This window comes from Carcharodon carcharias, chromosome 11 (assembly GCF_017639515.1).
Source record: "Carcharodon carcharias isolate sCarCar2 chromosome 11, sCarCar2.pri, whole genome shotgun sequence".
NCBI lineage: Eukaryota > Metazoa > Chordata > Chondrichthyes > Lamniformes > Lamnidae > Carcharodon > Carcharodon carcharias.
In genome coordinates this window covers 165,545,900-165,570,923 of record NC_054477.1, presented here as the reverse complement: position 1 = coordinate 165,570,923, position 25,024 = coordinate 165,545,900, and the positions used below count along the sequence as shown (strand labels likewise).

General features: G+C 41.6%; 1 protein-coding gene across 2 annotated transcripts in view; it reads right to left on the bottom strand.

Annotated features, from left to right (window-relative positions):
* The window catches only part of tubgcp3 (tubulin, gamma complex associated protein 3), a 114,928-nt gene that overhangs the window by 68,255 nt on the left and 21,649 nt on the right, over nucleotides 1-25,024 (bottom strand). For both annotated transcript variants that reach the window (XM_041199494.1, XM_041199495.1), the window contains exons 4-7: nucleotides 16,716-16,793; nucleotides 12,887-13,101; nucleotides 4,891-5,060; nucleotides 1,964-2,082 (exon numbers count right to left, since the gene is read on the bottom strand). In XM_041199494.1, coding sequence (XP_041055428.1) covers nucleotides 1,964-2,082; nucleotides 4,891-5,060; nucleotides 12,887-13,101; nucleotides 16,716-16,793 — 582 coding nt within the window. The remainder of the gene's footprint in view (nucleotides 1-1,963; nucleotides 2,083-4,890; nucleotides 5,061-12,886; nucleotides 13,102-16,715; nucleotides 16,794-25,024) is intronic.

Sequence of the window (25,024 nt, the reverse complement as noted above, 5' to 3'; positions counted from 1 at the left end):
TCTAACAGGGCTAGACAGACTAGATGCAGGGAGGATGTTTCCCCTGGTTGGAGAGTCTAGAACCAGGGGTCACAGTCTCAGGATATGGGTCAGGCCATTTAGGACTGAGATGGGGAAAAATTTCTTCACTCAGAGGGTGGTCAACCTGTGGAATTTTCTACCACAGAGGCTGTGGAGGCCGGGTCACTGAGTATATTCAAGAAAAAAATTGATACATTTTTGGATATTAGGGGCACCAAAGGGTATGGAGAGAAAGCAGGAATATGGCATTGAAACAGAGTTTCAGCTATGATCATATTGAATGGCAGGGCAGGCTCGAAGGGCCAAATGGCCTAGTCCTGCTCCCAGTTTCTATGTTTCTAACCCTGCTACATCCTTCCAACCAGCCTCATGCACAAAGAAGTCTGTCTGGAGTGAGGGCTCAATAGCCACCACATCTGGTCCACTCACCCAGATCAATCTGGCTTTGTACAGGTTGCAGTATCAGGAGGGGTTTCAAGATAACATTTTTTTGTGGTAATTTTAGAACTCCAATTACAAATCCCTTACTGATTTGCAAAGTACTGGACCATTGCCCTCCCTCCACCACTCACTGTTGAGTAACTGACCAGTAACTGGGTGCTGGCACCAACAAATCTATAACTTTGTAAAACAAAAAATTTGCAAAGACACCAACTAGGGCATACCATGAGCAACTGGCATATTCACTGAACTTTGGTTGTAGCCAGGTGGATCAATGCCTTATGACGTAAGACACTACCAAAATCGTCTCTTAAATATACAAAGACTGAACAAATTGGTACCTCATCAACCGTTTCTTGTTGTACTGGTAGTGGCATTATTGCTGATTGGATAAAGATTAAGGTATTTTTCTAGAACCTTGCCCTACTCATGACAGGTGGGGAAGTTAACATCTGTGTCTTGATTCAAATTCAAAGGCAATTATGCATTTTGACAACAGCATTTGTTTAGAGACTTTTATTGGAAGCAATGCAAAACATATACTGAAAGTCAGATGATTGCCCTTAATGAAGTAGCCACCAGTAGAAGTACTATTAAATATGCACTTATTATTATACCAATCAGTTCAGTCTTTGCAACCTTCCATCGTCAATTGGATCAGCAGAATGGCACCAGTCAGGACCATAACCAGGTTATGCTGGCAGGAGTCACCTGCTGCTGCTGTCCCTTTTCCAAGAGCAAGTAGGTCCTCATCAGCAGAAATCACATTAGGAAGAAATATCTCTATTTTATGTAACACCCTTCACATCCTCAGGACACTTTAAAGCACTTTTGAATTGTAATCACAAGTGTTTTGTTGGCAAACACCACAGCTAATTCCAACCCTGCAAGGTCCCACTAACAACAACGACACGAACAACCAATTAATCTGGTACTTTTGATCGTGTGGTTTGAGAGATAAATACTGGCCAGGACACTTGGCAAAATGCTCTCCTTTGAATGTTCTGATAGGATATTTTATACTGAAGGGGCTCGAGGGGTGGGGGATGGAAATGGGCACAAAATTAATTTTTTATATTGTATATTTAAACAAACCTTGATCAGAGATTACCATTCCTAATGCAAAGCCCTAGTGAGTTTAGAATGGCAGAAAGGAAATAAACCATGGTCTCTAGATTTAAATTACTTTTGTGCAATGATTTATCAGCCAGATAGCTGAGCTAATTCTTTGGTATGGGGTAGACAAAGCAGACTAATCGTGCCCTCAATTTTCAGGCTATTGACACCCACATATGCAGAAACAACGGAATTGCACCCCCCCCAGCCCATACACTTATCATTGTGAACGTAACGAATCCTTCCATTACACTTCACTGGATTCTATATTCTGTTCATTAATGGGTTAGAGAAAGAAAAATAAAAGGTAACTGTGAATATATAAATGCTAAATATCATGTAAGAGTTTATATTTATTCCAAATACTCAATTAAAGATTAATTACCTTGGAATCAATTTTATAGCAGTTTTCAGAATTACACATTTTGATACATTTGCCATCAATTCCTTGGAGAACATATAGAATATCTCTGACCAGTGTTGCCTCTGTCACTTCTGTAGATGCTGAAAAACAATACGGAAAATTACGACTGTGACTTTAAGGAATTCTCTTTTAGCAAGCTGCTCTTAAAGTTAAACCATAGGGGCGTGGTCACAAGGTGTTATGACAGGTATCAAGAAGCAGCTTCAGCAAGCTAACTTGCCCTTCAGCGTTTTGCACGCAGCTCAGGGGTAGCTCAAGCGATGAATTTACAAAAGATTGAGTTCTATCAAGGAACCACATCACCAACTGTCAAGACATAGTAGGCAGCAGTGCTAAGCATTACACACCTGAGATGATTTGCAACTACCTGGCCAGGTTACCCAGCATTGCTCAGAACAGTTGCTTCCTGGGCTCATTCTTGCCTGAATCCCTGCAGGACCTGAATCCCTTGCCTGAATCCCTGCAGGACCTGAATCCCTTGCCTGAATCCCTGCAGGACCTGAATCCCTTCAGGACCTGAATCCCTTGCCTGAATCCCTGCAGGACCTGAATCCCTTGCCTGAATCCCTGCAGGACCTGAATCCTTTGCCAGAATCCCTGCAGGACCTGAATCCTTTGCCAGAATCCCTGCAGGACCTGAATCCCTTGCCTGAATCCCTGCAGGACCTGAATCCCTTGCCTGAATCCCTGCAGGACCTGAATCCCTTGCCTGAATCCCTGCAGGACCTGAATCCCTTGCCTGAATCCCTTGCCTGAATCCCTTGCCTGAATCCCTGCAGGACCTGAATCCCTTGCCTGAATCCCTGCAGGACCTGAATCCCTTGCCTGAATCCCTGCAGGACCTGAATCCCTTGCCTGAATCCCTGCAGGACCTGAATCCCTTGCCTGAATCCCTGCAGGACCTGAATCCCTTGCCTGAATCCCTGCAGGACCTGAATCCCTGCAGGACCTGAATCCCTTGCCTGAATCCCTGCAGGACCTGAGCAATTAAAATCTAGGCTGAACTCGAGTGCAGTACTAAGGGAGTGCTATACTACTGCAGATGCCAGCTTTTGGATGTGACATTAAACCGAGGCTGTGTCTGTCTGTCTGTCTGTCCTTTCAGGTGAACATTAAAGATCCAAGGAGCAGCATGGGTTATTCTACCCAGTGTCCTGGCCAATATTTACCGCATGAGCCAACATCACAAAGAGATTATCTGGCCATTATCACGTTGCTATTTGTGGGAGCTGGATGTGTGCAAGTTGACAGCCATATTTCCTAAAAGAGCAGCTACACTTTAAAAGTAATTAATTGGCTGTAGCGTGCTTTAGGACATCCAAGGCTGTGAAACAGGCTATATACAAACAAGTCTTTCTTTATTTTCACTGTATAAAGCATTCTTCTGCTGATTTAGCCACTGGTTTTGCTGAAGCCTTTGAGGTATAGGAAACACATATCTTCCCAGGTACAGATTACACGGAGACACAGGGCTCTGTAAGCAATACACACAGAGCCAGGCACTCACGCCTGTTATGAGGTGGAGCTTAGAGCAAGGGAAATATTTCTTAGCCAAGATAAAATTAAGAAATTTCAGTAAGACCCTTTCAGTTCAAAAACTGTGAAAAGGAACCTCTTCAATGCATACGAAGTCTGATCAGGCCTCAACTTCCTAATAGGTCACAGGAGACACGACACCAACTAGTGATCTAATTGACCAAGCGTCAGTGTGCCAAATACAGAGCAGTACGACCACAACTTGTACTCAAATAGAGTTAGGTCGTCAAACAGTTGTCAACATATTCAAAGCTGTGGGGAACATATTACTTAAGTGGAGAATGGCTGCATAATTCTTAGATGCAGAGGGATCTGGGTGTTCTGGTACAAAAAATTAGTATGCAGGTACAGCAAGCAATTAAAAAAGCTAATGGAACGTTATCCTTTATTACGAGAGGAATTGAAAATAAAAGTAAGGATGTTATATTTCAGTTATACAGGGCATTGGTGAGACCACATCTTGAATACTGTGTGCAGTTTTGGTCTCCTTATTTAAGGATGGATGTAAATGCACTGGAGGTGGTTCAGAGGAGGTTTACTAGATTGATACCTGGATGAGTGGGTTGTCTTAAGAGAAGAGGTTGGACAGACTGGGCTCGGTTCCACTGGAGTTTAGAAGAGTGAGGGGTGTTTTGACTGAAGTAGACAAGATCTTGAATGGTCTTGACAAAGTGGGTTTCAAAAGGATATTTCCTCCTATGGGTGAGTCCAGAACTAGGGGGCGCATTTTAAAATTAGGGGTCACCTTTTTATATCAGAAATGAGGAGAAATGTTTTTCCTCCGAGGTTTGTGTGACTTTGGAACTCTCTGCCTCAGAAGGTGGTGGAGGCAGGGTCATTGAGCATTGTTAAGGCAGAGGTAGATTGATTCCCTTGCCTAACAAGAATCTAAGGTTATCGGGGTTAGATGGGAATGTGGAAATCAAAACACAAGATGATCAGCCATGATCTTATTGAATGGTGGAGCAGGCTCGAGGGGCCGAATGGCCTACTCCTCCTCCTATTCCTTATGTTCTTATGTTATGTCATCATGTGACAAAGGGCAAATAATTTGAAAAAAAAATTCTCCCATTTTGTTTGACAGACCATAATGACCAGGTTTTTTTATAACCCAATAGGAGCAACACCATCACGAGAAACAAGGAAAAGAAAGGATCTTCCAGAGCAAAAATGAAGTGCAGTCACTAACTTGTAATAATACAGGAAACATGGCAGCTAATTTGCACATAGCAAGGTTCCATAAACACCAATTTGATAATGACCAGATAATTTGGGCCACTGTCCTGTAAACCTTGTTTCATGTTGAGATGCTGACTGTTCACCAGCAAATTAAGAAGCGACCGAATACTCACAGCTGAGTTCACCTTCACGCCTCATTCTTGACATATTACGAGAGATGGAGCTTGGAAGGCCCTTTGAGGTAGATAATGATGGAGGTTGAGCAGCAGACAAAGCCCATGCAAACCGTGATCCTAACTGCTGTCTCACTGTATCTGCCGTTCCTGTTGATTGGTATGTTTGTCTGATGATGATACAAGAACCCTCATTAGAAGTTACATGTTACAGGAATTTAGCCCCATTTAAAACCTGTACATTATTTTACCGAAATTATTGTGTAGCTCAGCATTAGTGGAATTGAGGCTGCAGAAGAACTGCTCTGGGTTTCTGACCATACATACCACCAGAATTTCAAAGTTTTGTATACATACTTCCACAGAGCGGGGGGAAAGAGCACTGCAATCAATATAGCACAATTCATATAGCTAAGGAGGGGATGATGGGAAAATAAAATGAGCAGGAGAGAAGGTTAGAGGGAGACAATGAACTGGGGGTGGAGGAGTCAAAGTGAATGAGTAGAGGGCAGGAGCATTAACAAACCAGGTAGGAGGAGAGGAAGTACATATAATTGCCTACACAATCAGGTCATGTCCAAATGCAGCAAGACCTGGACAATATCCAGGCTTGGGCTGACAAGTGGCAAATAACATTCACACCACACAAATGCCAGGCAATGGCCATCTCCAACAAGAGAGAATCCAACCATCTCCCCTTGATGGCATTACCACTGCTGAACACCCCACTATCAACATCCTGGGTGCGAGCATTGACCAGAAACTGAACTGGGCTAGCCATATAAATACTGTGGATACAAAAGCAGGTCAGAGGGCAGGAATCTTGCAGCAAGTAACTCACTTCCTGACTCCCCAAATCCTGTCCACCATCTACAAGGCACAAGTCAGGAGTGTGATAGAATACTCTCCACTTGCCTGGATGAGTGCAGCTCTCACAATACTCAAGAAGCCTGACACCATCCAGGACAAAGCAGCCAGCTTGATTGGCACCTCTTCCAGAACCACTGCCGACACACAGTAGCAGCCGTCTGTACCATCTACAAGGTGCAATGCAGGAACTCACCAAGCCTCAACAGCACCTTCCAAACCCATGACCGCTACCATCTAGATCGGTAAGGGCAACAGACACATGGAAACACCACCACTTGGAAGTTCTCCTTCAAGCCACTCACCACCACTATCGCCGCTCCTTCACTGTCACTGGGTCAAAATCCTGGAACTCCCTCCCTAACAGCACTGTGGGTGTACCTACACCACATGGACTGCAGAGGTTCAAGAAGGCAGCTCACCATCACCTTCTCAAGGGCAACAGGGATGGGCAATAAATGCTGGTCCAGCCAATGCTGCTCACAACCCACGAACGAATAAAAAAAAATGGAAAGTGACCATTTAACACAACGAGTTTGTTTCAGTGTTTACCCTCCACAAAATAAAATAGTTTGATTCACCATTACTCACCCTGTTCCCATATCTTTAGATTTCCAATACTCCCCTGTTACAGGGACAGTGCCAAAAGGACTGGAGAATTGCAAATGTTATAGCCTTTTTCAAAAAAAAAGGGTGTAAGGGTGCACCCAGCAACTACAGACAAGTCAGTCTAACCTCAATGGTGGGAAAGCTTTTAGAAACAATAATTGAGTCACTTGGATAAATCTTCATACAGACTGGATCAATTAAATTTGCAAAGGTAGTCTGGAAAATGAGTTTGTAGAATGCCTTCCTAAAAATTTCCTAGAACAATAGATTGTAGAACTAACTAGCTATGTTAAGTCTAGCACTGTGCAATGAGGCAGGGTTAATTAGTAATGTCATAGTAAAAGACTCACTGGGAAAAAGTGACCAGAATACAATTGGATTCCATATTAAGTTTGAAAGTGACATACTCCAGTCTCAAAAGAATCTTAAAACGTAAAGCATATTGATTAATACATAGGAATGAGGGGAAAGTTGACACAGGTTGACTGGGTAAATGGACTAAACAGGTGATAACTAAACAGTGGGAAACATTTAAAGAAACAATTGAAGAGGCTCAACAAAAATACATGCCATTAAAAAACAAAAACTCAACAAGATCGATCCATCTGTGGCTTACAAAGAAGTTAACAAATGTATTAGGTTAACAGAATAGGCTTATAATGTTGCAAGGATTGGTCATAACCTTGAGGACTGGAAGTGTCTTAGAAACAAAGGGCCACCAAAAAGTTGATCACAAGAGAAAAGATAGAATGAGAGAGAAATGAAAACAGAAAATGATGCAAAAACTCAGCAGGTCTGGCAGCATCCGTAGAGAAAGAAACAGAGTTAACGTTTCAAGTTAAAACATTAACTCTGTTTTTCTCTCCAGATGCTGCCAGACCTGCTGAGTTTTTCCAGCATTTTCTGTTTTTATTTCAGATTTCCAGCAAACGTACTATTTTGCTTTTATTTTAGAATTTGAGATAAAACTAGCTAGGAATATAAAAGCTAACACAGTTTTTTTTAAGTATGTAAAAAGGGGGAGTGTAGCTAAAGTAAATGTTGGTCCCTCAGAAGCAAAGTCAGCAGAAATTATCATGGGGAATGAGGAATTGAAAGACATTGTACAAGTATTTTGTGACCGTCCTCAGAATGGAAGATACAAATTACATGCCAGAAATAGAAGGCAACTTAAGGGCTAAAAAGAATGAAGAAGGTAATTAATATTGGCAGAGAAAAAGTATTGGAGAAACTTAAGGGATGAAAGACTAACAAATCCCCAGGACCTGATGGCCCACATCCTAGAGTTCTAAAAGTAATAGCTACAAGGGTTGTGGTTGTGGATACACCAGTTATGATTTTCCAAAATTCCCTAAATTCAAGGATAGTAACAGTGAATTGGAAGTTACAAAATGCGACACTGATCTTCAAGGAAGGAAAAAAAGAGAGGAAACAAGGAACTGCAGGCCAATAAACTTGACAGCAGCCATTGGGAAAACGCAGGAATATGCTATTAAAGAAGAAATACACTTAGAAAATCATAATGTTATTAGGCAAAGTCAACATGGCTTTAGAAAAGGGAAATGGTGTAAGAGAAATTCATTACAGGATTTCATAGAATGTAACTAGTAGGTTAGTTAAACAGAACCAGTAGATGTAGTATACTTGGTACTCTTAAAAGCATTCGACAAGATGCTACACAAAAGGTTACCACACAAGATAAGGGCTCATGGAGTCAAGAGTAATATATTAGCACGGATGTAGAATTGGTTAAAGGACAGGAAGCAGAGAGTATGGATAAATGATACATTTACAAGTTGACAGGCTGTGGCTAATGTAGTGCTGCAAGGATCAGTGCTAGGGCCTCAGCTATTTATAATCTTCATTAATGACTTCGATGAAGAGACAGAGAGTTTGCCGATGATACAAAGCTAGGTGGGAATGCAAGCTGTGAGGAGGTCACAAAGAGACTGCAATGAGATAAGGACAGGTAGGGTGAGTCAGAAACAAGGTGTCAGATGAAGTACAATATGAGGAAGTGTGAGGTTATTCACTCTGGTTTTAAGAATAGAAAAGCAGAATTTTTTTCAAAGGTGTGAAACTTGTAAATGTTGATGTTCAGAGGGATTTGGTTGTACTGTACAATAAAACAAAAAGTTAGCATGCACCTACAGCAAGCAATGTGAAGGCAAATGGCATGATGCTCTTTATTGCAAGAGGGTTAGAGTACAACCCTCTTGCTACAATTCATTATGCTTTGGTGAGACCACACCTGGGGTACCATGTACAGTTTTGGTCTCTATAACCTAGGAAGGATATATGTGCCTTGGAGACGGTGCATGGAAGGCTCAGTAAATTGGTTGCAGATGAGACAGTTGTCCAAAAATGAAAGGCTGAGTAAGTGCAGCTTAAACTATCTGGAGAGCGATGACTTCATTGTAACTTACCTCCTGACAACTATCCACCATCTACAAGGCACAAGTCAGGAGTGTGATGAAATACTCTCCTCTTGCCTGGGTAAGTGCAGCTCCATCAACACTCAAGAAACTTGACACCATGCAGGAGAAAGCAGTCTGCTTGATTGGCACCCCATCAAACACCTCCAACATCCATGCCCTCCACCACCAATGCACAGTGACAGCAGCGTGTACCATCTACAAGATGCACTGAAGCAACTCACCAAGGCTCCTTCGACAGCACCTTCCAAATCCACGACCTCTACCACCTAGTAGGACAAATTCAGCAGACACTTGGGAACACCATCACCTGCAAAGTCTACCTCCATCAATACACCATCCTGACTCGGAACTATATTGCTGTTCCTTCACTGTCACTGGGTCAAAATCCTGGGACTCCCTCCCAAACAATGTGGGTGTACTGACAACAAATGGACTGCAGCAGTTCAAGCAGGTGTCTCACCACCACCTTCTCAAGGGCAATAAAAACGCTGGCATGGCCAGCGATGTGCATGTCTTGTGAAAGAATTTTAAAAAAGAAACATACAAGATTCCAAAGGGGCGAACAGGGCAGACAGAGGTTATTTCTGCTGGGTGCGAAACTTAGAACATTGGGGTGGTTTCAGGATAAGGGGATGATCATTTAGGACTGGGATGAGGAGAAATTTCTTCACTAAAAGGTTTGTGAATCTTTGGAATTCTCTATCCGAGGGTTGCGGATGCTCCATCATCGAATATAGTTAAAGCGGAGATGGACAGAGTTTTGGAAAAATCAAGGGAAATGGGAAGAGGGCGGGGAAGCAGAAGATGAGCCATGATCATATGGAATGGCGGAGCAGGGACCCCAGGCCATGTCGTCTACTTCTCTCCTATTTCTTAGGTGCTTAAATGTGGATTAATTAAAGAGCCCCAGCCCAGATTTGCTTAAGGGCAAATCATGTCTAGCTTGCTTGAGATTTTAGAAGAGGTGGCAGAGAGGATTAATGAGGATAAAGCAGTTGATGTGGTGTATGTGGACTTCCAAAAGACATTTGATAAAGTGCCTCATAACAAGTTTGTCAGCAAAGGTTAAAGCCCATGGAATAAAAGTGACAGTGACAGCATTAATGCAAAGTTGGTTGAGTGACAGGAAGCAGAGTAGCAGCAACTGGAGAAAGATGTATGGTGGGATCCCCGGAATCAGTATTAGAACATTGCTTTCATGGATGTTGAAGACCTAGACTCAGTGTACAGGGAACAATTTCAAAATTTGTGGATGACACAAAACTTGGAAATATCATGAACTATGAGGAGAACAGAAAATAGAACAAGGCTTCCAGGGGACATCAACAGGCAGGTGGAATGGGCAGACACCTGACAGATGCAATTTATTGCAGAGAACTGTGACGTGATGCTGTTTGGGAGGAAGGATGAGAAGACGCAATATAAACTAAAGGGTACCAAGGGAATACCAAGTGGTTAAAAAGGCACATCGGGTCCTGGGCTTTATAAAGAGTTACAGAGTACAAAAGCAAGGAAGTTATAGTGAACCTTTATAAGTAATGGTTCAGTTTTAACTGGAGTATTGAGTCTAATTTTGGGCACCACACTTTAGGAAGGAGGTGAGGGCATTTAAGGGAATGAAGGAAAATGGTTCCAGGGATGAGGGACTTCAGTTATGAGGATAGATTGGAAAAACTGGGCTTGTTCTCCTTGGGTAGATATATTTAAATTCATGAGGGGTGTGTAACCAGAGGATAACAATTTAAGATGAATGGCAAAAGGACCAAAGTTGACAAGAGGAAATACATTTTTTACACTGAATGGTCATGATCTGGAATGTATTATGATCTAATCAGGGGTCAAATGACTCCCTTCCTTTTCCTCTCCTCGTTTGACTGCAACAGGTTTTTTATTGAAAAGGATATACTTGCCAATTTTAACTGTTTATGTGCTGTGCCTATAAAAAAAACAATCGGACAGGTTTCCTTGAATTTAACAGCTTTATTATAATTAAACCGGTCTAAGTGAAACTTTAAAGAATATGCTCCAACTTTCGCGCACCGACACACTCTTGAAGTTCACACATAAGATTACAAAGTGGAGAAGGATAGGTTTGTCAACTTAAGAATCCAGAAAAATAAAATGTGTATACAGTCTAGTTTGGTGATTCAACTGGCTTCAGGCTGAATTTGGTGGTCTTTCTACTTTCCTTCAGTGCTCCCAATTTAAAGAAGTAGACGCTTGATTTGGCGAGAAGGTAGTGCTGGGTGGAATTCTTTTAAGAATTCTGTCACTGCAGCTGGGGTGTCCCTGGGTAGTCACAGTCAGCAAACAGGGTTTGAAGTTTGCAAGGTGGGTTAGAGAAAGAGGGAGGAAGGAGGGGCCCCCACTCAGGTCTTCTCTCGTCAGCTTCTCAGCTGCTTGTCCTCTTATTGCAGAGAAAGAAGTTTAAAAGTACAAAGGGTGGTCTTGCCACATACCCAGTGATTCAAAATGGTCGTGACTAAGGTATTTCTCCTTGTAATTCAATCAGTTCATGCTTGGAAATCCCCCTGTTGAATATCCCAGTTGATTGCCTCGATGCCTTGCTAATAGGGACAGGATATGTGGCTCACTCAGTCTGCTGAGGCCATTGTCCTTGATGGTCTTTACGTGCATGGTGTCTCCATCTGAGTAGGTTGCAATGTGAAGAGTACAGTGATGCAGACTGGATAGCCATCTTTAGTTGTGTTTTACAAAGTCTTTTTTTTAAAGGTTCAGCTCGTCTTCCAGCCGGTGGATTAAAAATCATTATTTGCCATAAAGCATGTTTTGGTGACAAACGCATTGCATGAGAGTGTGATGCAGGCAGATTCAATTGTGACTTTCAAAAGGTTATTGGATAATGAGCAGAGAAAAATTTGCAGCGCTAAGGGAAAAAAAGTGAGAGAGTTGGGCAAGCTGCGCTGTTCTTGCAGAGAGCTGGATGGCATCCTGCGTTGTAACCATTCTATGATTCTATATCCTTTCAATCTCATTGCCTTTACCCATGCATCCAATAGAATCTTGAATGCTAACATAGTTTCTGTATCTCTTACATTCTGTTCAATACTACACACATGCCAGTGTCCAGATCATATATACATATGTATTAACATTCAAAAGACTTATTCCTGTTGTCACAACTTAGTCACACCCTTGTGAACAGCAAGACTTGCTCCAGCTCACCCATGTTTCCCAGCACCTCAGCTGCACAGCTTGATAAGAGTTGAGAGAGGAGAAATAAAGGGAAATTAAATGATGGAGAATCAAAGAGAGGCGTCACTGAAAATCCTACTCAGAAGTTCCAACATGCATCTATAATCGTTTCTAGTCAACACTGATTATTGATTGAGATCTAGAGCGGGCTCATATTGGAATTACCCTATTTAAGCAAGAATCCAAACTTGCACATCTTATTGAAGACATTAGGAACCATTAAAACTGTTTGTTTAGGAATTTGATGATGTATCAGGAGGCACCTTAAGAACAAAGAACCTTGCTCCCAATGCCCACCACAAGTTTACCTTCACAGTACTCCAAAGCACGAGCATGTTTGGAAGATTTCACTCCAAGTGAAGGTTTGCAGCTATTTACACTGTTTGTGCAAGGAATGTCTGTCATCACTTGCTTTACTTTATGCAACATATCCCCGTCTCACAGCCTCCAGCAAAGGATGAGCCCCACAAGGCCTTGTGATTCACCTCCACCTTTGTAAGACAACTTGCTAGAGATTCAAATGATTTTTTGGTGACAGACAGAATCACATGACGTACAATTTCTCCAGACTGCTGCCATCACTTTCCACAATAGGGCTGCAGAAGAAAAACATTCAACTGAGAATTACAGCTTTAGTACTTCCTGCTCTGGATCAGCAATTAACACCTTCCTCCCAGCAAGGGAGCACAGGAGAAAGGTTCCAAACAGTAATTGATCAGATAGGTGTCTCTATCTGGGGATAACAAACTCAAGTCACACTGGCGACACAGCCGTTCTCATCACTGCATTAGAAATTACTGCTCCGTTGTCCTTAAGAAAGTTGCATTCATATTTTACTTTTGGATACTGAATAAAAGATTACTTACCCAGGTAATAAAGACTGAGGAGTTGGTGTTGGTCCATTTAAGCCATACACACTAAGGCTCCCAACTCCACTGCTTCCAATGCTGCCAGCACTCTGAGAAGAGGGAGCTCTGTCAGCGTAAGTTAGCGGCAGACTCTGGGGCCTTGAGTAGTAGTAAGGGGTAGAATGAGCATCTCTTGGCAACGCTTGAGCAAATAATGCTGCATAATTAGCAACCTGGAAAATCAGAATAATTAAGCTTTAGGCAAGGTGGCAATAGTATAAAAAAAATGCAAATTTAAAATTCAATGGACTAGAGTTCCCATACAATCCACTACTTAAAACATACTGCAGTGAACATGTGTGATCTTACAAAATATAAAGCATATTATTAGAGAGTCAACCGTGCTACATTTAACTTTAAAATTGCATAAGAAACGGACACTTTGTTTAGAAGTTCCAGATAAGAACTAAAGTTGGACAGCAATGGGAGCTGCTGTACACAGTCTACCAGTGCCGTTCTGGTCAATGCTTTAGAATAAGTTCAATGCCAAATGTCTGAACCCAGGTGGACTTCTAACCAGCTGTTTAAAACAAAATCAAACAAAGTTAGTAGAGACACTGTATACAAGTGCACATAGTGTTTCATTTTATGTGATTTAGAAGCATTCAATTATACTTGAGTGTCGCCACATATTGAAATCCAAAGCTCAGAAAACACTTCAACGTTGTGAGATTCAACGTGTGAGATCTCTGCAGCACTGACCTCCCACTTTCTCAGGTGACCTGCACCTGTAACAGGTTCAAAAACACCCTGCTATCCTAAATGCTGTGATCGTGTCCTCCTCCACCTCACTGAGCATATAGAACCACCACTTATATTTGGCAGGACCAGCAGCAGAAGAAACATCTGTTTTTCATTCTCCTCTTCAACCTACAACTTACAACTAATGTTGATCAAGCCATGTATTTGTATTCCAGTAAAGCTGCTTCCCTTTCCTTTTCTGCCAGAATTTTTAATTAGTAGTAGCGTTCTTCAGTGGTAACGGCGAGTCATGAATATACATATACAATTGCAAACCCCCAGCTGGAGACAGCAGGGTGTTTTAAATCATAACCACACACACAGACACACACGTACACACATACAGATACACACAGACAGACACAATGTACGAGGCACACTCAGGTATAAGTAAAGCTGAGTGCCAGAACAAGTCCCTTTACTTTCCTTGCTCTTCATGGAATTTTAGGTGGTCCAATAGGCATGCGTCAGTGCCTATGCTCCATACACGTGACATTCCACCCTTCCTCTCACTCTATCCGTATATCCTTTTATTCCTTTCTTCCTCATGTACTTATCTAGCTTCCGCTGAAACAATAACTTATATTTATATAGCACATCTAACATGTCAAAATGTCCCAAGGTGCTTCCCAGGAGCAATATAAAACAAAGTATGGCACTGAATCACATAATGAGATAGTAGGTCAAAGAGGTAAGTTTTAAAGAGTGTTTTAAAGGAGGAAAGCAAGGTAGAGAAGTAGAGAGGTGTAAGGAGTGTATTCCAGAGCTTGGGACCTAGGCAACAAAAGGCATGGTCACCAATGGTGGAACAAAAAAAATTGGGAATGGACAAGAGGCCAGAATTAGAGCGTAGATACCTCAAAGCGCTGTAGGGCTGGAGGAGATTACAGGTACAGGGAGGGAGAGATCTGAAAACAAGGAAGGGAATTTTAAAATCAAGACATTGCTTGACTGGGACTTGCTGCGTGTTAAGACATAGTCAGCAGGGTTTTGGATGACCTTAATTTTACAGGGGATATAATGTAGACGACCAGCTAGGAACATGTTGAAATAGTCGAATCTGGAGGTAACGATGAATGAGAGTTTCAGCAGCAGATCAGCTGAGACAAGGGTGAAGTCAGGTGACATTACACAGATGGAAATAGGCAATGTTAGTGATGACACAAATAGGAGGTCAGGTGTTCATCTTGGGATCAAATGTCATAGTAAGGTTGCAAACAGGCTGGCTTTATCTCACACTGTTGAAGTGGAGAGGAATGGAATTGGTAGCTAGGAAATGGAGTTTGGAAAGGGAACTGAAAACAATGGCTTCAGTTCTCCCAGTTTTTAAATTGGAGGAAACTTCTGGATACCAGGTAAGCAGTCTGATAATTTAGCAATAGGAGTTGAGAAAGGTGAAGGTGAGTTACAGCTTGGCGTCATCAGCATACATTTCAAAACTAACGTTGTGCTTTCGGTTGATGTTGCCTAGTGGCAGGATGTAGATAAGAAATAGGAGGGGACCAAGGATAGATCCTCTGGGGCATCAGAGGTAATGGTGCAGGAGCAGGAAGAGAGGCCATTGCAAGTGATGCTCCGACTATGATTAAATAGCTAAGAATGGAAGCAGGTGACAGCAGTCCCACCCAGCTGGAAGATGGAGAGGCACTGGTGGAGGATGGTGTGGTTAGCCATGTCAAAGGCCGCAGGCAGATTGAGAAGAGCAAGGAGACAAAGTTCGCCTTTGCCACAGTCACATAGTATGTCATCTGTGACTGATAAAAGTTGATTAAAGGGATCCAAAGATGAAGTTCCAGGAAAACGGAAACGGGTTTGGGAAGCAATAACACATTCCAGTGGAAAATTCCACATTCTCACCACTCTCTGGGTTAAGAATTTAAACTACTTTAAGGAACTTGGCAAATGGTGAGAAGTTGTGTTCCACAAGAATTGGTGCCACTGTTGTTCACAACCTACATAAACAATTTGGTCTTAGGAATCGTCGGTACAATTTCAAAATTTGCAGGTGACACAAATTGGGATGTGTAATTAATACATCAAAAGTCTGCAACAAAATGCAGGGAGACAGGAATAAACTTTTAGAATGAGCGCGTAATGTACTTCAATATAAGTAACTGTGATATAGTACATTTAGGAGGAGGAATAAAGAGGCCCCTTACTCCTTGGAAATTAAGTGGCTAAATTGGTACAAGAAGAGAGGGATCTGGGGCATAGGTACACAAATAACTAAAGTAACACAGATTCATAAGGGCCATAAAATTACCAAAGGATGCAATGGGGTTCATTTTAATAGGGACAGATTTGAGAAGCAGAACTTTTGTTAAACTTGTATGGACCTTCCGTTAGTCCAAAATTCGAGTGTTGTGAATAGTTCTAGTTTCTACATTATAGGAATGTAGAGACACTGCAGAAAGCACACAAAGGCTTTAAGAGATTGATACCAGAAGGGAGATGATATATCTATCAGCTCAGACTGAACAGGTTGGGACTTTTTGCTAGAAAAGACTGAGGAGTGACTTGGTAGAGGGCTTTATGGTCATGAAAGGGTTCGATAGGGTAGACATAGAGAAGACACTTCCACAGAGCAAGATCAAGACTAGTGGTCACAAATATAAGATAGTTACTAATAAAACCAATAGAGTTCAGGAGAAACTTCTATACCCAGAGAGTGGTAAGAATATGGAATTTGTTACTACAAGGAGTAGTTGAGCCAACAGCATTGATGCATTTAATAATAGAAGGATACATTGATGGAGTTAAAGATGGAGAAACAATGGGGGAAAGCTTGTCTGGAGCATTAAGACCAGCATGAGCCAGTTGGGCAGAATGGCCTGCCTGTGCTGTAAGTATTTAGTAACTTGGCAATCATCAGATATCACGATCAATTAATTTAGGTACTTCTTCTAACACTGGAATAATATAACACTAGGTACCAGAATATAAATCAACAATTTCTTCAGTTTTAAATGGTGCTTGAGCTCGTCGTTAGTAGTTTTCTGATGGGTTAGTGCTTATATAAATTATCACAGAGTAATTTTACTGATACCTTGCTTGGGGGTTTACGTGGATCCTCAGTGAGGCTCAGAAGGAGGTAGAGTACAGCCCATCTGTTTTTTATTATACCCTACATGTGGAAGAGAACACATCCATTAAATCAATTAATGGTTTTACAACTATTGTTGAAATAACATATTACAAAACCGAAGAGACTTCTATCAAGAAGAAAACAAATCCAAGTGCTCAGAGCAGCTACAGATACTTCCAGCCCAACATGATAATTCTCTAAACATGACACAATTCAATCACCTGAATAAGGCAAAGGTTCTTCACAGAAGCTAACAGAGTGGGAGGGGGAAGGGAGAGAGAAAAAGACCAACACAATTGGGGTTCAGAAGCGTAGAGCTAATGGGACACAAGCATTTAGGAAACTAATGCTTTTAGTGTGGAGGCAGACAGGGTTTTGGCATCAAGCTGTTGACACAAAAACTAACCACTGGCATAATTTTTCATGCAAGATACACAAGATTACACAAGCCAAGAGGCTCAAATAGTGAATAAACACTAATCTGTATTTAAATAGCATCTTTAATGTAATAAAGCATCCCAAGACATCTCACTGGAGCATTATAAAACAAAATTTGGATTGAGACACGTAAGGAAATATTAGGGCAGCTAGCCAAAAGCTTGGTCAAAGAAGCAGGTTTAAAAGGATTATCTTAAAAGATCAAAGGAAAGGCAGAAAGGTTTTGGGAGGGAATTCCTGAGCTTAGGGCCCAGCCGGCTGAAGGCATGGTCACCAATAGTGAAGCAATTAAAATCGGAGGTGCTCAAGACTCCAGAATGAGAGCACAGATATCTCTGTGGGAGACTACAGAGATAGTGAGGGGAATGGACAGGAAGGATTTTAATATAAAGATGAGAATTCTAAAATTGAGGCAGTGCTTGACTGGGAGCCAATGTAAGTGAATGAGCAAAAGGCTGACAGGCAAATGGGATGTGATGTGAGAAGAATTCTGGCAACATAGTTTCGGATGACCGCGAGTAGAATGTAGGAAGCTAGCAAGGATTGCACTGGAATATTCAAGTCTAGAAATAACATACAAAAGCAAAATTTTGCATCTACTGGAAATCAGAAATAAAAACAGAAAATGCTGCAAATACTCAGCAGGTTAGACAGCACCTGTGGAGTGAAGCAGAGTTAACGCTTCAGGTTGATAACCCTTCATTAGAAATAACAGGCATGAATCCAGGCTTCAGAAGCTGATTGATGAGCTGAAGCAGGGACAGACTCAGGTGATGTTACACTGGTAGAAATAGCCAGACTTGGTGGTATGGATATTTGGTCAAAAACCCATCTTGGGATCAAAATCACACTAAGGTTGTGAACAGTCTGGTTTAACCCCAAACACTTGCCAGGAATAATGATGTACAGTACTCGATCACTAAGGAATTGATATGTAGTTGAAAACTCACCTTGGTGTCAAAATGACAGAGGTTGGTTCAGTCTTGAAACTGGAGTTAATGGGAACCAGGGGGAAAAGTTCTCCGCTGGTTGGAATCATACTTACCACAAAAGATGATGACTGTGGTTGTTGGAGGTCAATCACCTCAGTCCCAGGACATCACTGCAGGGGTTCCTTGGGATAATGTCCTAGGCCCAAACATCTTCAGCTACATCAATGACCTTCCCTCCATCACAAAAGGTCAGAAGTGGGGATGTTTGCTGATGATTGCACAATGTTCAGCACCATTTGGCAACTCAGGAGATGCTGAAGCAGTCAGTGCCCACATGCAACAATCCTGGACAACGTTCAGGCTTGGCCAGATAAGTGGCAAGTAACATTAGTGCCAGGAATGACCATCTCCAACAAGACAGAATCCAACCATCTCCCCATGACAATCAATGGCATTACCATTGATGAGTCCCCCAATGTCAACATCCTGGGGGTTACGTTGACCAGAATCTGAACAGGACCAGCCGTATAAATACTGTGGCTACAAGAACTGGTTGGAGGCTGGGAATCATGTGGAGAGGAACTCACCTCCTGACTCCCCAAAGCCTGTCCACCATCTACAAGGCACAAGTCAGGAATGTGATGGATACTTACCAACTGCCTAGGTCCAAACATCTTTAGCTGCGTCAATGACCTTCCCTCCATCATAATTAAGTCAGAAGTGAGGATGTTCGCTGATGATTGCACAATGTTCAACACTCAAGAACCTCGACACCATCCAGGGCAAAGCAGCCCACCCACTACCTTAAAATCTCATTCACTCCGCCACTGGCGCAGTGACAGGCGTGTACCATTTACATGATGCATTGCAGCAACCCTCCAAAGCTCCTTTGACAGCACCATCCAAATTCACGACCGCTACCACCTAGAAGATGGGCAGCAGATGCTTGAGAACACCCCTACCTCCCTCCAGTGTCTTTAAATTGTCAGACGAATTAACTGACATCCACAGCTTAAATTTCCTCCACAACTAAATATTGAGAAGGCTGATGCTATTGTCTTCAACCATCACTACAAACTCTGCTCTTTAGCTACCAATTACATCACGCTCCCTGCCAATTTTTTCTTTTAATCTTTCACAGGATGAGGGCATCACTGGTCAGATCAGCATTTTTATTGCCCATCCCTAATTGCCCTTGAGATGGTGGAGGTTGTTAGTATCTGAAAGGTTCTGTGGATGGATGTTAAATACCCGGTAGTAATATGGTGAATAGCTGCTGGATATTGATTAGTTAATTATACTCTGATGTGTATACAAAGAAGAGTCAGCCAGCCCGGGGTATGGGGGGGTGAGGATGGGCATTAAGAGTGGAGAAGTGAGCAATAAAAAGTCTCTACAAAAACATCCTAGTCTCAGTGCCTTCTTCACAACGAGGCTTGGAAGTTTCTCTAACATTGCTAGCCAAGGATGGTTGCCTAAAAGTGAAGATTGGAGACTGAGATTTACTTCCAGACATAAGGATAGAATTGGAGTTAATTTTTTTGAGAAGGTTGTAATTGGAAATGCTTTGAAGAAAAATGACTGAAACCAGGGAAAAGCTGGCAGGATATGATTTTCCAACACTGTTTTTGAGACACGGAACCTTTCGATCAATGGAAAAATGTTGGTAACTTCTCTACCGAAAAGAAAGCAAGGGATAGCTCTAGCACTTTTGCTTCCTGCCAAGAGCAAGGTCGGCCACAAGACGTTCTTGGAACTAGACAACGAAGGAGGTTTGGACATTCTCTTAAAATTCACGGATAAAATTCATACGCATGGTGACTTATTGAATGCCTATGAGGCTTGGTTGGACTTTGATAAATTTAGAAAAATGAGCAATTCTTCCATAGCAGAATACATCATGAAGTTTGACCAACTATATGAGATTGCAATGATTCCACTTGGAAATTCCTAAATCAGTACATGCTTCTAAATTACTGGACTGTGCTAAGATATCAAACATGGATAGGCTCTTGATTTCAACTGGAGTTAGATTCAAAGAGACAGAAGTGTTGGGGAAGGAGTTCAATTGCTAATTATCAATTAACAACCAAGTACCCATTTGGATCTACGAAAGGGAAAACAGGTATGGCAAGTTCTTTCTGTAGAGAGTGTTATGCACCAGAAATAAAACGCGATCTGAAGATCTTGGTTTTCACTGCCAAACAGCTATTGGAGCTTAACAGTGGTAGCAAAAGATGGTTGCTGCTTGTAAGTAAAACAATTGGAAACTAAGCTTTCTTCGGACAAAAGACTGCATCTGGCGTTAACTTTAAGAGCAGTGTGGTTTGGAGTCACTCAAAAATGGATGAATCAAAATGTAGAGTTTGAGAGTGAACCCTACAAGCAATGGAAGACATGAAAGCGTATCAGTTCAGACAGTGGGTCTGGGAGTAAACATGCCTCCAGGAGGAGATTGCAAACTGTTCAAAGAGCATCTATAAATGGGAGAGGGAGATCGAACAGCAACAGTGTGGAGTGTGATCGAGGGCGTAGCTTAACAAAGTCAAGGAATACGGCACATGCTGGTAATGTTACAAGGAGCTGAAGCCCATCTGATCGAGAAGTCTTAGTAGCTTCAATCAAATGTCATGAAGGAATAATCATTTTCATATTATAAACCTACTTTGCAATAAACCAGAAAATGGGGTGCTGTGTTGTTCTGTGATTTAATTACATTTTGTAGCCAAGCAGACCGTAAGTTGTAATTATCAAAAGTAAAGCGTAGAAGTGTATTTAATATGCTAAGAGTAAACATGGTTGGGGTCTTAGCATCTAAGGTGTAAAATGAATTTGAATTTTTAGATAGATGAAAGGGGATTTGAATTTCAGAGGTTAATGAGATTAGCAGCAACATGAAAATATTTATATTATGACAAAGGTAAAAGTTCCAAAGACAGAGGAGAACAACGGAATTTACATATTAAAAAGGGTGAAACATATATAAAAGGAGAATGAGGCTGTGTATCAGGGGAAGGCATTGTAAAATTTAAGCGTGAGAAGCCTCCAGTGTTTGTGCATTAAGCCTGCTATCTACAGAAACCGAAGATGGAGAAAGCCCCTTTGAATTCCACTGACCAGGCCATTGCGTTAATTTGCTGGATCTGTTTAAAATCTAAAATATGTATTTTTGGACTGTTGCCTTAAAGGGGTTGTAACTGGGAGTCACGTTAATTAGGGATTTTAGGAGTTTAGAGTAGTAATTTGTGTATGTGCTTGAAATCTTTTTTGTTAATACTGTAATTTTAGTTAAAAAGCTCTAGAGTCTCGGTGGACTTATTATTACTGAATTCAGTGCACGCATCTCGAAATAAATACAAATTGCAAAACCATTGTGATAGAAGGATCAAGTTTGCCTTGTGGATTTGATCCACCTGGCACACATCATCTGCCGCATAACACAAATCAGATAATAAGTTAATAAAGGATGCCAAACAGCAAGAAATACATAGCTGGAAAGAATTTGGGGTATACACAGAGGTGCCAGATTGGGGACAACCAACTCCATCTCATAGATGGATATGCACGGAAAAAGGTGCTTCCTGATGGGACCTATAAAGCTAGGCTAGGGGCACTAGGATTTGAAGAAAAATTGGGTGACTAGGATATAAGAGTACATTCACCCACAGCAGGAAAAGTTATTCTGAAGATCTTTTTGGCTCTGTTAGCTACAGGTGCTTGGGGATGTCGATCCATTGATATTAAAGCTGCTTTTTTTTTGCAGGGACAGCAACTTCAAACACAAGTTTTTCTCCGTCTACCGAAAGAGGTGCCAAGCGCAGAAGGGACACTCTGGAAGCTAAGTAAATGCATATATAGTTTAAATGAAGGCTCGAGAGTTTGGTATTTCTCAGTGAGGTCAGTTTTGTTAAAGTTGGGCTGTCTTCAATTGGAATGTTTTCTTGGCACCATGGAGGAAAACTTGCAGGCATCTTAATGCATGTAGATGATTTTTTGTGGGGAGACAGTAGTGAATTTGAAACATTTGTCATTAATAGGCTCAGAACAGAGTTCAAAATTAGAAGTGAGGCTTCTGGTGCATTTAAATACATTGGATTGGAGATCAGACAGAGCGGATCACACGTCATTTTACATCAGCAATCCTACTTGGACATTATCAATCCCATTGCAATTAGTCATGGTAGGGCCTCCCAGAAAGGTACAGCGGCTTCTGAAACGGAAAAAGAGGAACTCTGAAGTCTAATTGGGCAACTCAAATGGCTAGGCAAACAATCAAGCCCGGACATCAGTTTTGACGTTTTGGAATTGAGCACTAACCTGAATGATCAAGGCTGAAGGAATCATTCGAGCAAACAAAACATTGACAAAATTAAAAATGGAGCAGTGTGTTTTGAAATTCCCATCTTTGGGTGATCTTAGAAAAATGAAACTGATTGTGTTTTGTGACACGTCTTATGCAAATCTACGTGATGGATTTTTTGAGTGCATGGGGATTTATAATATTTCTCATGGTGCGGGGGCAGTGGGGGGAGAATGTTGCCCTTTGGCATGGGAATCTATAAAGATAGAAAGAGGTGTAAAAAGCACATTGGCAGCGGAGACTCTCACCCTTGTTGAGGCAGTAGATATGGCGTTCAAAGATGCTGGCTGAAATTTTAAATGGGAAAGGACATTCAGGAATGATATCTATTGAATGTCTTATAGACAATAGGTTACTTTGGGAAAAATGTTCACCATGAAGTACGTCAACAAAAAGTGATTGTGAATTGACATTGCAAGCTTAAAAGAGATGCTAGAGAATAAGGAGATTGTCAAGATTAAAGGGACGGATAGCAGCTACCAATTGTCTTCAGGAAAACAGGAGGAAGCTCCAATAAGTTACTGGAGTTCCTCAAAGAGGGACGTCTATTCCTTTGAGAAGGCAAAAAGGAATATTCTTTATGTGTGGGCACTCCTATACGTATGTTTTCTTTAAGAAGGGGCAATAAGGTGGATTTATTGATCAAAAAATATATATTGATGGAAGAGAAGTCCATCTTTATTATTTCTTTGTGACGAAATATACTTATGGGTTACTTTCTTAAGAGCAGAATGTTAACTCAACGGGTTCAACTGCTAATTATCAGGAAACGACCTAAGCACCCAATTGGCTGCATAAAAGGGAAAACAGGTCAGGCAGATTCTCTCTGCAGAGTTTTATGTCCCAGAAATAAAACTCCATCTGAAGGAGTCTGTATTGGTCTCGGTCTTTATCGCCAAACAGCTAGCGTAGCTTAACAAGAATCATTTACGGGTCAAATGTCCGAAGCTTTAAAAATAATTTCTGGGAAAGCATTCAACAACGATGGTGGATACAATGCTAGCAGCAGATAGACACTGAACACAGGGCCCAAACATCTGTACAAAAGAAGAATTACAATAAAAATCCTGAGGACAGAGACCCTTTGGGGAGCTATAACAGGCGGCCTGAGTTGGGCAATTACAGAAGGAAGATGAACTCCAGGAATAACCAATGGGTGGTCAACAGCTGCTTCAAATGCAACTAAGTATCAATAGGCGTTGAATAGTTCAAAAATGAAAAACAGGGTTTTTGAGGCAACACATGACATGGAAGGTACAGAGGGAGGGACAATACTGACCAACCAGAAGGAATCATGTTGGTCACCAGAAGCTTCAGTCTCGTAATGGGTCTCCTAGTCACAAATTTGTTCAATTGTGCAGTTCTAGATATTGGGTTTATGTCCACCGTATGTGGACTGGCTAAAATGTGTAAGTAAGACTGAAGTAAAGTCAAAGATTATGACAGTTCTATTTGTTTCAGGTTCAGTGATGGTGACATGTTGAAATCAGTGAAAAGAACAGGAATTCCATGTAAAATAGTCAGAGTAAATCACTATAATGTGATGTGGTATCGAGTGAAATACCTTTTCTGTTAAGTAAGCCTTCAACGAAAAAGACCCAAATGAAGTTGGACATGGAGCATAATAAAGCGATTGTTATTGGGAGGTTTGTGGATTTGCAATTTATACAGTCAGGACATTATGGTATTCTTTTAAGGCCTATCATCTCTAGACAGAATGTTAAAGAGGTATTAATGGCAGCTGGGGATAGGGATTTAAAGGAGAAGCAGCAAATTATTACCAAACTAGATTGACAATTTGCACATCCCTCTGGCCATAGGTTGAAAATTCCGTTACGAGGTTCAGTGGTACTGGGTGAAGAATACACTAGGTTCAGTGGTACTGGGTGAAGAATACACTAGGTTCAGTGGTACTGGGTGAGGAATACACTAGGTTCAGTGGTACTGGGTGAAGAATACACTAGGTTCAGTGGTACTGGGTGAAGAATACACTAGGTTCAGTGGTACTGGGTGAAGAATACACTAGGTTCAGTGGTACTGGGTGAGGAATACACTAGGTTCAGTGGTACTGGGTGAAGAATACACTAGGTTCAGTGGTACTGGGTGAAGAATACACTAGGTTCAGTGGTACTGGGTGAGGAATACACTAGGTTCAGTGGTACTGAGCGAAGAATACACTAGGTTCAGTGGTACTGGGTGAAGAATACACTAGGTTCAGTGGTACTGGGTGAAGAATACACTAGGTTCAGTGGTACTGGGTGAAGAATACACTAGGTTCAGTGGTACTGGGTGAAGAATACACTAGGTTCAGTGGTACTGGGTGAAGAATACACTAGGTTCAGTGGTACTGGGTGAGGAATACACTAGGTTCAGTGGTACTGGGTGAGGAATACATTAGGTTCAGTGGTACTGGGTGAAGAATACACTAGGTTCAGTGGTACTGGGTGAGGAATACACTAGGTTCAGTGGTACTGGGTGAAGAATACACTAGGTTCAGTGGTACTGGGTGAGGAATACACTAGGTTCAGTGGTACTGGGTG